Source organism: Ursus maritimus, unplaced genomic scaffold (assembly GCF_017311325.1).
Source record: "Ursus maritimus isolate PB19 unplaced genomic scaffold, ASM1731132v1 scaffold_1, whole genome shotgun sequence".
In the NCBI taxonomy this organism is placed as follows: Eukaryota; Metazoa; Chordata; class Mammalia; order Carnivora; family Ursidae; genus Ursus; species Ursus maritimus.
In genome coordinates this window covers 38390900-38407075 of record NW_024423343.1, presented here as the reverse complement: position 1 = coordinate 38407075, position 16176 = coordinate 38390900, and the positions used below count along the sequence as shown (strand labels likewise).

Genomic DNA, 16176 nt, shown 5'->3' with positions numbered 1-16176 from the left:
TGGGTTTAACACACTGGTATCCCATGTGCGGCTTACTAAACTAGGTAAACAACATATCCCAGGAAGAGGAGTAATGGAGTGAGAGGAAACCAAAGAATTTTTTGAAGGCCCCAGAATCACCCTAACTGGATACCTGCTCGGACCTAACAATGGTCTTGTGTACACGCACAACCCTCCAAATTTGGTCGTCAATTCCTCCAGCCTGCACCTTTCCTGAACTTGGAGCAAATTGCAAGAGCAATTTCCAGATACCAAGAATCTCAAAAAGGGGGTCTCCTCTGGAAAAAGTTACAGGTATTTCCAAACTTTAATCGTGTGTTCTCCTGAACATCTATTCACGCAAGGTTTGTAAGTCAAAACCATTGACGGGTCACAATGCCTTCAACAGCGTCAGTCCTAATGTGGATGAGTGTGTGTGACAGAGGGTGTGAGGGTGGGGAGCTGGGAGACAGTGAAGGAATATCTGGACTTCAATTAGATTTTTAAATCCCTCCCCAATAGTTCTCCAGGTCCATTCAAGTACAGAAAATGTACAGAAAAGTAACAGCAAGTATATAAGCACTGTTGGCAAGGACCTACCTCACACAATGACTCATACATTCTTTGTACACAGTAAATATATACTGAACAATGAATGGATAAAAACTCAGAATGTCTCTCTGTGAAGGTGAGATTCTAATTATAGAAATTCTAAACAAAAATGACAGCATAATAATTCACCCATACAAAAAGTTTCATTTCTCCGTAAGTTATTTCATGTTTCAGATATTTTGAATGCACACAGATGTCAAGCTTATTGTGGGAAACTAAAAATATCCTGTCTATCCGGGGCCTTGTCCTTGCCTTTCTCCTTATTTTGTTCCCCATAGCTGGTCTTTCCTCACTACATTAAAAATCCAACAGCAACTAGCAGAAGAAAATGAAACTTTTTTCTTTTTTCACAATCTCTTCCCAAAGCTGACTTCTTCATGAAATTAGAGTTTTACAAACAAAAAGCACAAGGCTTTGAAGTGCATGGTTTTACTTTTAGTAAGTTTGAGTTTTAAGTGTCTCCTCTCTTTTGTGAGTGGTTCAGGCTGCTGTCAGCCACTGCTCATGTGGAGACATGGCTGGAGGACCAAGTTAGGGGTGCACGCATGGGGTGAGTGCAAATTTCAGTGTTTTATTTTTAACCTGAGTAAGACTTACTTGCTCCCAAGACCAAACTGTAACTCCCAAGGTAAATTAAGCTGTGCTTGCTCTTCAGTTTGCAAGGCAATAGAATTGGGTTTGCTTCTGCAATCTGATTATACTAGCATTAGGTCTGTAAAATGAAATCTGTCAGTAACAAAAATTACAGACTAATTTAAGCAGCCATCCTCCCGAAGGCAGGAAAGAAGTTTGTGGTCTTCCATTTATGTTTGTCTATGTACTGCAAATTTCTGTAGGATTTATCTGAGGTCAGAGAAACATATTCCCTTATATTTGACAAGTTTCTTATTGAAAGCTGATTAATTGGCTTTCTGTTTACAGTTCAGAAGGAGAGAAGGGTGGCCAGAAGCTCTTCATTTTGTAAATGGGCTCAAAACGCTGCGTACCTCAGTATTTACTCCCCTGATATGCTTCTTTTATCAATAAAACACTGTAAAATACCATATCCTATACAAAAGTGTGAGCCCATCTCATTTTTCCTACTGGTGATTTAAAGAGCATCTCTGGCATTTTTCTAAGCTAGAGCCCTGGAGAACCTGGTGTGTAACTTCTTACCACCGGGTGGAGTTCGTTTTGAGGACAGAGCAGTGAAAAGGAAGCAAAAAAAAATTGTGCTGCCAAATACCGTCCGCTGTAAACCGGAGAGGAAGCAACTGCTGACCTTGCTGGTAGAGACACAGATTATCTCAGGACTTAGCGATTGCAAGGAAACGAAAATCTACACAGCACTAGCCCAGATGGAAGCCTCGTGCATCACTGCTCTTTCCTCTGTATGCTAATTCCACGGTACTTGGGAAAACCACTCTTTTAAAAGTATAATAGTCATATATTATTTTTAAATATATGCAGATTCCAAAACCAACAATTTACCACTAGAACTTAGAGTACCTGGTAACAGCAAGATTGAAAGGTTTGAGGTTTTTAGTAACAGAAGAGCATACTAATAATTCTTTTTCTATTAAGGATTATAGGTGTGATTGTATAGAGAATGGTCATTAATCATTTAGGTTAAGTTGAATTATGCGCTAGTAGCAAACATTTCCAGATCTCAGTGACTGAACATAACAAAAAGCGTATTTCTTATCCCTGCAAAGCCCTGTGCGTGTACAGACGACTCACTCCCTGGGCCGGCTCGGTGTCCCAGACCATGAGGGCGCTTAAATATCAAATGTGATTTCACAATTTTGATGGCAGGGGGGCTACCCTGGAGAGTCTCACGCTGGCAGTTAAATGCTTCTGCCTTGACACTTCTCCTATTTTATTGGCCAAAAGCAAGGTTTATGGCCAGAGTCCTTCACCTCATGTGTGCTTGGAAGGAGAACCAGAAAGATCAGCGAATAGCATTAATGTCTACACTCATCCACCAACCCGAGGAAGACTCTGAAGGAGGTACAGAAAATACTGGGTACAGAAAACAAAGTTATAAGATAGGGTCCCAAAGTATTGGACAGAGCAGCTAGGAAAAGTGTAAAACCCTAAGTTTCACCTCCATTGATTTAAAAACAAAAACAGGGGCGCCTGGGTGGCTCAGATGGTTAAGCATCTGCCTTCGGCTCAGGTCCTGATCTCAGGGTCCTGGGATGGATGGGATTTGACTCCCTGCTCAGCGGGGAGTCTGCTTCTCCCTTTCTTCCCTTCTGCCTCCCCCCTTCCCGCTGCTCATGCGCACAGGCGCTCTCTCTCTCAAATAAATAAAATCTTTAAAAGAAAGTTGTAGAAATAAAACAGAAATAAGAACAAAAACACACAAACAAAACCCCTTCAGCTTGACTATCTAACTCCTCATCTCCCTTCCTCAAATACACTTTAAAAAGAGAATGAATAAGGAAAGTAATATTTGATCTTTCTGGTAGCACAATGTATTTTCAGATTAAAATGTCAAACTCTTTAAAACATAAAACTGGGGAAAAGATATTTAGAGGTGAAAGGCTGCAATAAACTTAATATAAAACATGAACAGAAGCTTCTTTGTTTTTCCAACACTGAGGGGGAGGTCGGTGGTACACGCAGAGTCATTTTAACAGAATGGTCTACAGAGCTTAGAGAACAAAGTAAAACCTTTGAAAATTTTAATGAAAGGTTTTAAAGGAGAAAGCCGTATTAGGCAAGAGTGTGAAATATTTCATATTCTTCCATATTTAATACTTTCAGGGAAAACTTCTGAGGCTTCACACTAAAGTTTCCATGGCAATTTGGTTTTGAAAGGGCTACCAAGGCAGAGAATGTTTCATTAGTTCATGATTCCTAAACAATTGTGGCTACTTTCAACACCTAAGAACAAGGGCAGCATTATGACTTTCTTTCTTTCTTTCTTTCTTTTTTTTTTTAAGATTTTATTTGTTAGAGAGAGAGAGAGAGTGAGCACACAAGCAGGGGGAGAGGCAGGGAGAGGGAGAAGCAGGCTCCCTGCTGAGCTGGACACCCCATGTGGACTTGATCCCAAGATCCTGGGATCATAAGCTGAGCTGAAGGCAGACACTTAACCGACTGAGGTTAAGCCACCCAGGTGTTCTCAGCATTATGACTTTCATAGACCCCAGGCACCTTCTACTCCCCTCCCCCATAAAAAGATATCAAAAATTATATTTTACAATTGCTTTGGTATAATTACAAGCTTAATATAGACTGGATAATATTTTCTATTTTTAAACAGAATTAAAACACTTTCATAAACATCTAGAAGTATCGTGGTCTCTAGGCACGATGCCTAATGGATACTCGGGCCCTGCCTAAGAACACACTGATGAGCCAAGCAAGAATTGCAAACTGTGGGCTGCAGAGGGGAGGGGGGTGGGGGAGTGGGATACGCTGGTGATGGGTAGTAAGGAGGGCACATATTGCATGGTGCACTGGGTGTTATATGCAACTAATGAATCATCGAACTTTACATCAAAAACCAGGGATGTACTGTATGGTGACTAACATAATATAATAAAAAAATATTATAAAAAAAAAGAATTGCATGTGTTCATTGAACAGACTATGGCATGCAGAGGAAAGAGTGCTTCTGCCCCACTTGTCACTGATACACGTAAAAACTTTTAAAAATAAATTGCTTTCACCACCTAAGTTCTGTTTTTTGTTGTTAGGATGGAATTACTGTCTTATATTCCCCAGCAACTCAAATTGTGAGTACAGTAAGTTTTGAAATCATTATGTATTACTTTTATTTGAGTAGTAACAGGATATTTTTTTCAATTTTTTTCTCAACATACCTACTATCTACATTTTTTCAGAGTATATGGATATCTCTGTGGATGTCCTTATACTTAGATGAATAGTTTGTTTTTTTAATAAAGTATAATAATGCAAATGAGAATGCCATGAAGTACGGAAATTTGCTGACATGACAGGTCAGCCAATTCATTGGTTATATACTTTATCATTTAAAGAAATAAAAATGAACAGTACTGACATTTCTCTTTGGTCAGCAGTGATGAATGTCTTAAAACTGATATTCTACTAGCTTTCCAAACACCAGCAAAGAATTATGTATAAAGACAGCATTTGAAAAGACAGAAATTCTACTATATCTGCTTGGTGCTAACACTAACACCACTGACTAATATCATCAAACTAATAAGAATAAAAATGAGATTACAGCATATAAAAGAAGTAGATTGTAAGGAATTGGGGAAGCATAAATTAAAAGGAAGAATCATAAAATAAATAAAACTATAAAATACAGTCTGCTCAGTTATTAACTTAGTGTGGCTTTAATGATATACAAACTTCTTAAAAAATGACTGCATTGGAAGGAAGTGGAATGAGTCCCCCAGGCTCCTCCACGTCCTCTGGGACAAGGGAAGGAAATACGAGTTGGCGACTGGAAAGGTGGGCTGGGGACTGGAATCGTTGAGCTGCTTTCAAAGCCTGCACTTACCTTGTCTGGCCTCAAGCAACGAATGATAAGCATCCTTTGAAACTCATTTGCTTTATCTTCCCAATTCTCGGGAAAAACCTCATGATGGGGTTCCTAAAATTGCAGTAGACATAATTCAATGTTATTTTAGAGACCATTTCTAAAGAGAATAGTATTTTGACTTAGAAACTGGTTTTTAGGGAAAGCATATAATGACTAAATGAAATCAAGAATACTAATGTAAATTTTATTAGGCTGGGCTAAAGTTATGAAATAAGGAATGAAAAGAAAATTTAAAACACCACAAAGGAATCAAAACTAGGACGTGAATTAAACAGGTAAATGTCAATATGAATACTAATCATTAGACAAAATGAATCCTGTTATTAAAAAATGTGCACATGGAGTTTTCCCATTATTTCTCCAAAGGCACTTTTTTTAAAGATTTTATTTATTTATGTGACAGAGAGACAGCCAGCGAGAGAGGGAACACAGCAGGGGAGTGGGAGAGGAAGAAGCAGGCTCCCAGCGGAGGAGCCCGATGTGGGACTTGATCCCGAAACGCCGGGATCACGCCCTCAGCCAGAGGCAGACGCTTAACGACTGCGCTACCCAGGCGCCCCTCCAAAGGCATTTTAAAACCTACCAACTACTATCATCATCTATTTATAAAAATAAATATTTATTATAAAAGAAGAAAGGCATTATACTTAAATTTATTGTGATATTTCCTGTTTGAACAATGTTTTGGTGTCTTTTTTATAAAGGTATATTTGAAACTGTATATAATAAAGAAGACAAAAGAGAGAGAGCTATTAAAAATACACAAGAAGAGAGGCATTAAGATTCCAGGAGGGGTAAACTCAAAAAAAAAAAAAAAAAGATTTGTAAAAATTTTAAAAGTCTAGAGAAGGCTATGTGGTGTCTCATTCACATTAGAAATCTCCATGTTTCAGCATAGTCAATAAAATTTCTATTTCAAATTAGAATGAAGTACTCACAAAAACATATTTGTCTCTAGGAAATATATTTTTATTACTCAGAGGGACAGATCCAAAAGAAATTCAGTCCAAAATATTTGCATTTATGTATAGATACAATCTCACTGTCATGTATAATACAAGTTGGTAACTAAATAAAAAATGTTCTCCACATATCTTGCTCTTTCTTTCTTCTTCCCATCTTCCCCAAAGAGAGCTCTTGCATATTAAACCCAGGAAAGCAGAATGTCAAGAGAGTAGAAATAAAGGAATAGAAAAAAAATAATTATGAATTGGCAAAATATTAGCCCTCATGCAAAAAAAAAAAAAAAAAAAGTGAAGGAAAGCAACAATTTCTATGTGTTCCAGAAGGGAAGCTGTTTTACAGTTTCTGTTGACTCTAATAGTCTCCAATTATCAAGATAGGGTCCCCTGAAAAATTGTTTGAAAACTATTAGCTTTTCCCTTTGAAAGGGAGGCGGAAATTTTCTTTTGTCCAAGGTTCTTCTAGCTAGAGTACAAATTAAATTTATATGAAACAGATTAACAGGAGAAAAAACCCAAAATTTAATTACACGTACATAGAGGCCTAATAATGACACTGAGAATTAAAGAAATCATCCAGGTAGGCAGTTTTTATATTTTCTAGACAAAGAAACCATTGATCTCTGAAGAACTGACAGAAAAAAGAGAAAACTTTGGGAGTTTCAGTTCATAAGGATTCTAAATAGAATTTGGGCTCGGGCAGTAAATTAGTAAAAAGTAACAAGGGTTGTTGATACAACCTTCTAAACTCTAAATTTCTGGTCTCTGGTGATGAGGATGTCTTTTTACCTCCTGGTACAGGGTGGGCACCTTTCACATGGGAGATTTATTTCTGCTCTCAGGGGGAGAGAGGGTCCTCTTGCACAAGCTGTCTCTAAGTAACTTTTATTTAAAATAATCCATATGCCAAAGTGGCACATTTTGGGTAGCCTGCCCTTGGCCCCTACACCTCATGTCAAATGACAAAAATGTTAGCTTATATCCTGCATTCTAGTTTATACCTGCATTTATATCCTGCATTCAGGAAATCTAAACAATAGCTCTTTTGTAAAAAAAAAAAAAAAAAAAAAAAAAAAATTTTTAAAGCTTTGTTTATTTTAGAGAGAGAGCACGAGCAGGAGGAGCAGAGGGAGAGGAAATCTTAAGCAGACCCTGCGTTGAGTGTGGAGCTCGATCCCACAACCCCAAGATCATGACCCAAACTGAAACTAAGAGTCAGACACTCAACTGCACCACCCAGGCACTCCTCTAAATTTTTTTTAAAGATTTTATTTTTAAGTAATCTCTACACCAAACATGGGGCTCAAACTTACAACCCCGAGAGTTCCATGCTCTACCAACTGAGCCAGCCAGGTATCCCTGTTTTGTAAAACTTTTTAACTCATTTGCTATTATGATTGCAAAATCTAAATTGTTAATAAATAAAAACCTGGCATGGAAATTCAAAAAGAATATTTTAAGGACTCTGCATTTCCACACATTTTAAGGATTTGAACATAAGTTCAGAAGAGAACTACTGATTTAGAAGGTGGGGATAGGGGCGCCTGGGTGGCACAGCGGTTAAGCGACTGCCTTCGGCTCAGGGCGTGATCCCGGCGTACTGGGATTGAGCCCCACATCAGGCTCCTCCACTATGAGCCTGCTCCTTCCTCTCCCACTCCCCCTGCTTGTGTTAATAAATAAATAAAACCTTAAAAAAAAAAAAAAGAAGGTGGGGATAATGTAAATCTAAACCTTGATTTAGACCAGTAGCTTAAAGCTTAATTAAATATTGTTTTTATTCAAAGATAAGAATAAATTATTTAGCATTATTTTGTTCATTTAAAAACTGCGGAATAAGCAAAAGGGTTAAAAACATACCAAACTGTCATACACTTTTTTCCATCCATCCTTTAAGTGCATAAACTCTCTACGAATGGTTTTGAAGGAAGGTAAATCATCTAGTCGACATATTTCATCCCATGATTTTTGAGGAAGCCATGTGCAAGGGTTGGCATGAGGATTATCCAACCCAATGCCACCAGTTAGCAGAAATCTCCACTCAGCTTTATTAATCTTTGGAAAACAAAGTAGCATGAAGAGTCAGAAATGAATTCATGATATACATAATACATTTAAACCATTTTAGAAGAGCTGACTATTGATTTTCAAGTGTTAGTTATGGTCCTTATGAAATTCTATAGCTACTGGTACAGCAGCTCAGTACTTACTCATATGAAACCAGTTTATGCATTATAACAGGCTTTCAAACTAGTTCCATGCTAGATAGCTACTTTTTGATAATTTTCCTCCAGAATTACTAATCTAAACATAAAAATTCTATTTGAGTATATGTTTTCTAAAAATGTCTGTTTCGAGTCTTATGGGCTCTGAAAATTGTGGGAAGACAGAAGGGAGAGGGCGGGGGAATCAGCAAAAACAGGTGAAGGGGTTAGGAGATAGAGGCTTCCAGGATGAAAATGAGTAAGCCACAGGAATAAAAGGTACAGCACAGGGAATACAGTCAGTGGTATTGTAATAGCATTATGTGGTGGCAGGTGGTAGTTACACTTGGCAGTATAGAGTTGACGAATCACTATGTCGTACACCTGAAACTACTGTGTGTCACTGTGTGTCAACTATACTCAATAAATAAATATAAAAGTGAATAAAATAAAAATTTTGGAAAGACAGAAAGCACTCAATCTGCCATATTTTCAACTACTCTCCATAAAATGTAATGAGGTATTTCTATGAACTTTTCAAGAAATGCAAGAATAAAGCCTTTATTCCTTCAGAATTTGACCAACACATCACCAAATCAAATTAATAAATCTTAAGCACCTAAGTAAATAAAATACTGATTTTTGTTACTATTTTCAATACCTTTTTCATTCTTAAGGTGCTTCCTATATTTTAAATGAATAGATTTGAAATATAACACCAATTTACAAAAGGTATTGTTAAATGCAAATGGTTGGATTTGACTAACTTGCACAAGTTCTTAAAAACATTACCATTTATATGATTATTTGGTATAAATATATCAACATATTTAGTAAATTTATAAGCATACTTAAATGAGATTATAATAGAAACTAATTTATTCTAAACTAAAACATAAATTTAAGTAATAATTGCATAGTGTACTCTGCTTTATTTATTTTTCACCGCTGTGAAATTCAGACTGGTTGTGATATCTTGCTTTAACTATAATAATTACTATTTAACTATTTAAACCCTTTTGTATGTATACACACACACACACACACACACCCATACAAATTAGTAAATTAATGAATCAATGTTAGTCTTTTTCCTACAAATTATAACAATACTGACCGCACGTTCATGCAGTAGCAGATTTACAGTTAGACAAAGGGAAAAGAGTAGCTTATCCTTTTCAAAGAGTGATCGGCACACATTAACATAGAGGGAGTAAGTAAAGTGATCCTTGAGAATCTGAAGCCTACAGGTCAACAGAAACACAAGTGAATAAATAAAAACGCATTATGCCTTAAAGAAAACGTTCTTAAGGAAATCTAATATAAACCATTTAGATGTATGTTCTTCTAATAACCTTTCTGGTCAATTACCCCCAAAACAATCAATGATTGTCATTAACTGGGTGCACCAATTTGAAAGCTATACAATGTAGAAACACTTCAGGAGAATTGCATTTTACTGTTGATTGATTTTTTAAAAAAACTTAATCTTTCTTTTGGAAAAATTCAATGCATTGTACGTTGATCTATTATGTTTAAAGATTTGTGGACTATTTTTAACTATAAAATATTTCTTGGGGTAAAATTTGATTTTCTTATTCTGTAGATGCTTCCAAATGTTCTATATTATATATTAAATTCACAGATTAAAATTAATAGCTTTGTTATTAAATTAACATTTGGTAGTGCGCTATTCTGCTCATAAATCCATAAAAGCTGGAGAAATCATAAAACTTGATAAACTACATCTTTATCTACCACATAGATGGAACATGAAAATATGAATAATCACAATATTTGCCCCTAACAACTTGTAAGTGCTAACATGTGTTTCCTGTATTCATAGCAATTCTTTACATGAATATAACACTTCAAGAATTTTTCATTTAATTATCTCATATGGAAAATATACCATCATTGAAACAAAAATTTCAGAAATATTTTTTATTACATAGGTTATAATAGTTGTAATAGAAATAAACAGTTGACTGGAAACCTTTGCAGAGAGCTAATGATTGACAATGACCCAAACTAAGCAGATAACTTATCTGAAGGAAAAATCAGTATAGCTTGATTTTGATTTAGCTCAATTTTATCAGTGTTTCTTAATGTGTCTAGAAAGAATAATCTACCAGTACCACCATATCTTGGTTATTTTCAGACTGATATCCTAGGCTACCAATCATCTCAGCTCTCATTTTTTCTCCTTACTTGCCTATTTCTTTAATTATTTCATCCTCTGCCAGCATTCTCATAAAGAAAATTACAGCAAATTAATGTATTTTATTTCTAGTTAAGAACTCTGAAAAGGGGCTTGGTAGAGAGGGCTTTGAAAATAGTCGCTGAAATATAGTTGAATTCTCTGAAGATTTAAAATAATCATACTATTCCTGTCCCCATTTTTATGCTAATCATGGTCTTTTCACACTTGGTATTTAATTTGTCTCATCTGTAACAGTACAATTAATACAGGATAACTCAGATTTGGTCTTTCTAGAATAAAATAAAAATGTCTGCACTTTAAAACAAATTTCCTCTTAGGAAGATTGAAGGGAAAATTATAAGGGTCACTTATGTTAGAAATTTAAGTTCAGTTTCAGTGATAAAATTGCAGATTAAAATACTATATTTTAATAATCTCTTACAATGAAAAAGAAGATAAAAATGATAATTTTCAATGCTGATGCGTGATACAGGGATATAAGAGTATTTGCGTTCCTCCAATGGAGTTGTATATTTGAATAATCATTCTGGAATCTGAAAGAAGTAAACACCTTTGTTCTAATTTTGGGGTTCTAGCCCATGGAAATAATTAATTACATGGACATTTATATTTATTGCTGTATTATTAAGAATTTGAAAGCTGGAGATTACTTGTGAGTCTAAAAATATGACAATCATGGCACATTCATAAAACGGTATATTGTGCAACTATTTAAAGTTATGTTTCAGAAGAGTAATAACGTGGGAAAAATGATCTTGATAGAAGCGGAAGGAAAAGAAAAAAACACTGTGCACATGTATGTATACTCATACTGTCTTCTGAGAGAGATTTCTATATGAGAGAGAGAGGTCCCTATAACAAAGCTATATCCTCATTAGATTTTTGTTTCTGTACTTATGGAGCTTTTTTGGCTATAGTTTATTTATTTTGCTATATTAAAAAATTGATAAAAACAGATGATCCAAATTACTATGGCTATTTCACAGTGTGTGTGTGTGTGTGCGCGCGCACACGTGTATATGTGTGTATATATATATATATGCATATATATATATAGTAGTCATAATGTATGTTTGGTGTAATAGTTAAGAATTATTATGAATAATAAACATCAGAAGATAAACAAAAATGAAATACAGGGGCGCCTGGGTGGCACAGCGGTTAAGCGTCTGCCTTCGGCTCAGGGCGTGATCCTGGCGTTCTGGGATCGAGCCCCACATCGGGCTCCTCCGCTATGAGCCTGCTTCTTCCTCTCCCACTCCCCCTGCTTGTGTTCCCTCTCTCACTGGCTGTCTCTATCTCTGTCAAATAAATAAATAAAATCTTTAAAAAAAAATGAAATACATTTTCGGTGCTGAGTAAAAGGAAATAAGAGATAACTTTACTAGTTGTTACAAGTTTATACCCTTAAATACCATCAATTTATCCTACCAACCTCCCTCCCCTGGTAGCCACCTTACTACTGCTGTTGTTTTGATTTGACAGGCATGAATGTTTTTTTGATTCCACATATAAGGATATCCACAGTACTTATCTTTCTCTGACTTCATCTTGGTTAGCATAATGTGCTCGAGGTCAACCTGTGTCACAAACGGCAGAACATGTGCATGCAGAACAATGAAAATGGACCCCTATCTCATACTACCCAGAAAAATTAACTCCAAATGGGTCAAAGATGTAAACTCAAGACCTTATACCGTAAAACTCCTAGAAGAAAACATAGGGAAGAAACCTATCAACGTCGATTTCAGCAATGATTTTCTTGGACATGACACCAAAAGCACAAACAAAACCAAAAATCAACAAATGGGACTAATTCAAACCCAAAAGCTTCTGCACAGCAAAAGAAACAATTAAGAAAACAAAATAGCACCACGAAATAAACCTATGCTTACATGGGCAATTAATCTATGACAAAGGAGGCAAAAATATACAATGGGGGAAAAGACCGTCTTTTCAACAAATGGTGCTGGGAAAACTGGACAGTGGCATGCAGAAGAATTAAAATGGGCCATTTTCTTAGACTATACACAAAAATAAACTCGAAAGGGATTAAAGACCTAAATCTGAGACCTGAAACCATAAAACTCCCAGAAGAAAACAGGCAGTAATTTCTTCCACATTGGCCTTAGTTACATTTTTCTAGATACGTCTCTTTGGGCAAGGGAAAAAAAAAAAAACAAAAATAAACTATTTGGACTACACAAATAAAAAGCTTTTGTACGGTGAAGAAAACCATCAACAAAACAAAAAAGCAACTACTGAATGGGAGAAGATATTCACAAATGATATATCTGATAAGGGATTAATATCCAAAATATATAATCAACTTATAGAACTCTAAACCAAAAACCCAAACAATCTGATTAAAAATAGGCAGAAGATCTGAATAGACATTTTTCCAAAGACATACAGATGTCAAACAGATAACATGAAAAGATACTCAACATCACTAATCACCCAGGAAATGCAAATCAAAACCACAATGAGCAAGTAATGAATCATGGAACTTTACATCAAAAACTAGGATGTACTGTATGGTGACTAACATAATAAAACAATAAAAAAAACCACAATGAGGTATCAGGTGACACCTCTCAGAATCACTAGAATCAAAAAGACAAGAAGTGTTGGTGAGAATGTGGAGAAAAAGGAACCCTTGTGCACTGTTGGTGGGAATGCAAGCTGGTGTAGCCACCATGGAAAACAGTATGGAGGTTCCTCAAAAAAACTTTAAAATAAAAATACCATATGATTCAGTAATTCCACTATTGAATATTTACCCAAAGAAAATGAAAACACTAATTTGAAAAGATATATGCACCCTTACGCTTATTGCTGCATTATTTACAATAGCCAAGATATAGAAGCAACCCAAGTGCCTGTCAATAGATGAATGGATAAAGAAAATGGAGTGTGTATATATATATATACACACATATATATATATATGTATATATATATATATACACACATACATACAATGGAATATTTCTTAGTCATAGAAAAGAATGAGATCTTGCCATTTGTAACAACATGGATGGACCTAGAGGATATAATGCTAAGTGAAGTAAGTCAGACAGAGAAAGACAAATACCATATGATTTCACTCCTATGTGGAATCTAAAAAACAAAACAAACAAACAAAAAGCAAAAATGGACCCATAAATACAGAGAACTGATGGTTGCCAGAGGGGAGGGTGTTGGGGGATGGGCAAAATGGGTGAAGGGGAGTAGGAGGTACAGGCCTCCAGTTATAGAATGAATAAGCAAAGGAATAAAAGGTACAGCATAGGGAGTAAGTCAATGGTATTGCAATAGTGCTGTATGGTGACGGATGGGAACTACCCTTGTGGTGAGCACAGCTTAACATATGGTCTTGTCTAATCACTACGTTGTACACCTGAAACTAATATAACATTGTGTGTCAACTATACTTCAAAACAAGCAAACAAAAAAACCCCAAAGAAAACAACAACAACAAAAAAATGAAAGGGTAGCCATGGGAGAAAATTTTTGCAAACTATATATTGAATAAAGAGTTAATATCCAAAATATACAAAGAACTAACAACTTAATAACAAAAAAATCTGATTAAAAAATGGGCAGAAGACCTAAATAGACATTTTTCTAAAGAGGACATCAAAACAGGCAACAGGCACACGAAAAGATGCTCAGTGTCGCTAATAATCAGGGAAATGCAGATCAAAACCACGGAGAGATCACCTCGCGCCTAATGGAACAGCCAGTGCTAAGAAAACAAGAGATGACAGGAGTTGGCAGGATGTGCTGAAAAGGGGACTCCTCCACAAATCATGTGTGTTTTTACTCTGGCTGAAGCCAGTTTGCTAGCACAGAGGATCACTTCAATTAGCAGGTAAATTCGGGGTGAGATTTCTGCCTTTGCGATCTCTTCGTGGATTGCCTGTGACGCGCAACGCATTCTGGTTTAATGTTTACTGAATAATAAAACTGTTTTCTTTCTCTACTACCTTAGCGGAGAAAGCTTCTGGGTGGAGAAAATATTTTGCTTCGATACTTCTCCAACAATATACTAGTACCGTGGAGGTGATTAAACCACTGCACTATACAAAAGCCTATGAAACCCACCAATGCAATGCCGAGTATAAGATACCAGACACACTAGAGCACAGACTGAGATTCCATTCATATGACGTTCTAAAACAGGCAAAACGAATTTGTAGTGTTGGAAGTCAGGACAGTCTTTAGCTTGGTGGAAGGATTTTGGTTAGTCTTTAGAAGGGGACACAAAGTGGGGTTTCTGGGCTGTCAATAATGTTCTGGGTCTTGACCTGGGTGCTTAGTCATAACAGGTGTGCTCAATAACGAAAGTTTATTGAACAAGTACTTTGATTTCTGCATGCTTGTGTGTGTATATTAATAATTTCGATGAAAGTTTTCAAATGTGTTTTTCCTATTTGCTCTTTGGTTGGTTCCAGAATCATACTTTCAGGATCACTAGAGTCATGAATAAGATTTTCATTGTATTAAAATGAATGGATTTTAAGTAAAGAAGACACGATTTGTTTTTTAGATTTCATCCAAATCTCACGCCTAGGTAAAAGGATTTGATTTTCTAGAAATCATAAGGGACTATAGTCACACTTATGAAGAAACACGTCGTATGTGTAGATGAGTTCTAATTTGATGAAACAAGATATGATAAAGGAACATTTATTTGTAAAACATAAAATTGTTCTAATTTTAACTCCTGTACACAAAACGTGTCTTTAAGTGACAGAGCAAAGAAATTCTCTTCTCTAGACTCCAGCAAATACCTTAATTTAAAAGTAGTTAAGATAATAATATTTTGGTGACTTGTTTTAAGCAAGGTAGAGAAAAGAACTGCAGTGAAAAGCAAAACATTGTTTACCGTTGTGGCTCCATGTGATTGGCACTGTGATAAGTTCTGGGACTGTTAAACAAGCAAACAAACCCTTCAAAACCCTAGTCTCAGGGAACTCAATCTTGTGTGAAAACCAGACATGCTTGTACAATTAACCAACGTAATGCAAATTGCTGGGAACTTTTCAAAGAAAGGTCACTTAAAATTTGGTTTTCTATATTTCAGTAATCCTTCCTACTCTTGAAAATTTCAGATACTGCAAGAAATAGAGAAATAAACTAGACATTTTCAAATATCATAATACAAAAACATACTTTAAACTCCACCGTCACGCATTTCTTCTTGAAGATCACCCCCTTCTCTTTCATGGGCAGATAGCTGAGAAACTGTTGCTAAGCCAAGTGTCAGCTTTTACACCTTTGTGGATCTCATATTCAAGTTTGTAAAATAACGATACTGACAAGAAATTGCTCAGTCTAAGAATATTCAAAATTTAGCAGAGTTCTACCATGATAAATGAAAGGAATTCAATTCAGATTTTCAGGAGATTCTCATTTTGAATTTCTAAAGAATGACTTCTTCACTACAAGTGATAAGTATTAAATTGAGTTTCCTTTGTGGGCATGAACGGTCAAGAAACTGAAGTATCTAGCTTCATAATGATCAATAAAGTTAGAGAGGGCCATGATTGCAATGAACTCTTTTCTTTGTTCAACAAGTAATTTCATGTTAGAGCCTATCAAAAATATGTTTTAATACCAAACTAAAATTCATCTCACTGGTAATAAATAAAATGAAATTTT

General features: G+C 35.8%; 1 protein-coding gene across 1 annotated transcript in view; it reads right to left on the bottom strand.

Annotated features, from left to right (window-relative positions):
• DNAH7 (dynein axonemal heavy chain 7) overlaps nucleotides 1-16176 on the bottom strand; it is a 250895-nt gene that overhangs the window by 42126 nt on the left and 192593 nt on the right. Inside the window, exons 51-53 of the mRNA XM_040636571.1 lie at nucleotides 9400-9526; nucleotides 7939-8133; nucleotides 5075-5167 (exon numbers count right to left, since the gene is read on the bottom strand). Coding sequence (XP_040492505.1) covers nucleotides 5075-5167; nucleotides 7939-8133; nucleotides 9400-9526 — 415 coding nt within the window. The remainder of the gene's footprint in view (nucleotides 1-5074; nucleotides 5168-7938; nucleotides 8134-9399; nucleotides 9527-16176) is intronic.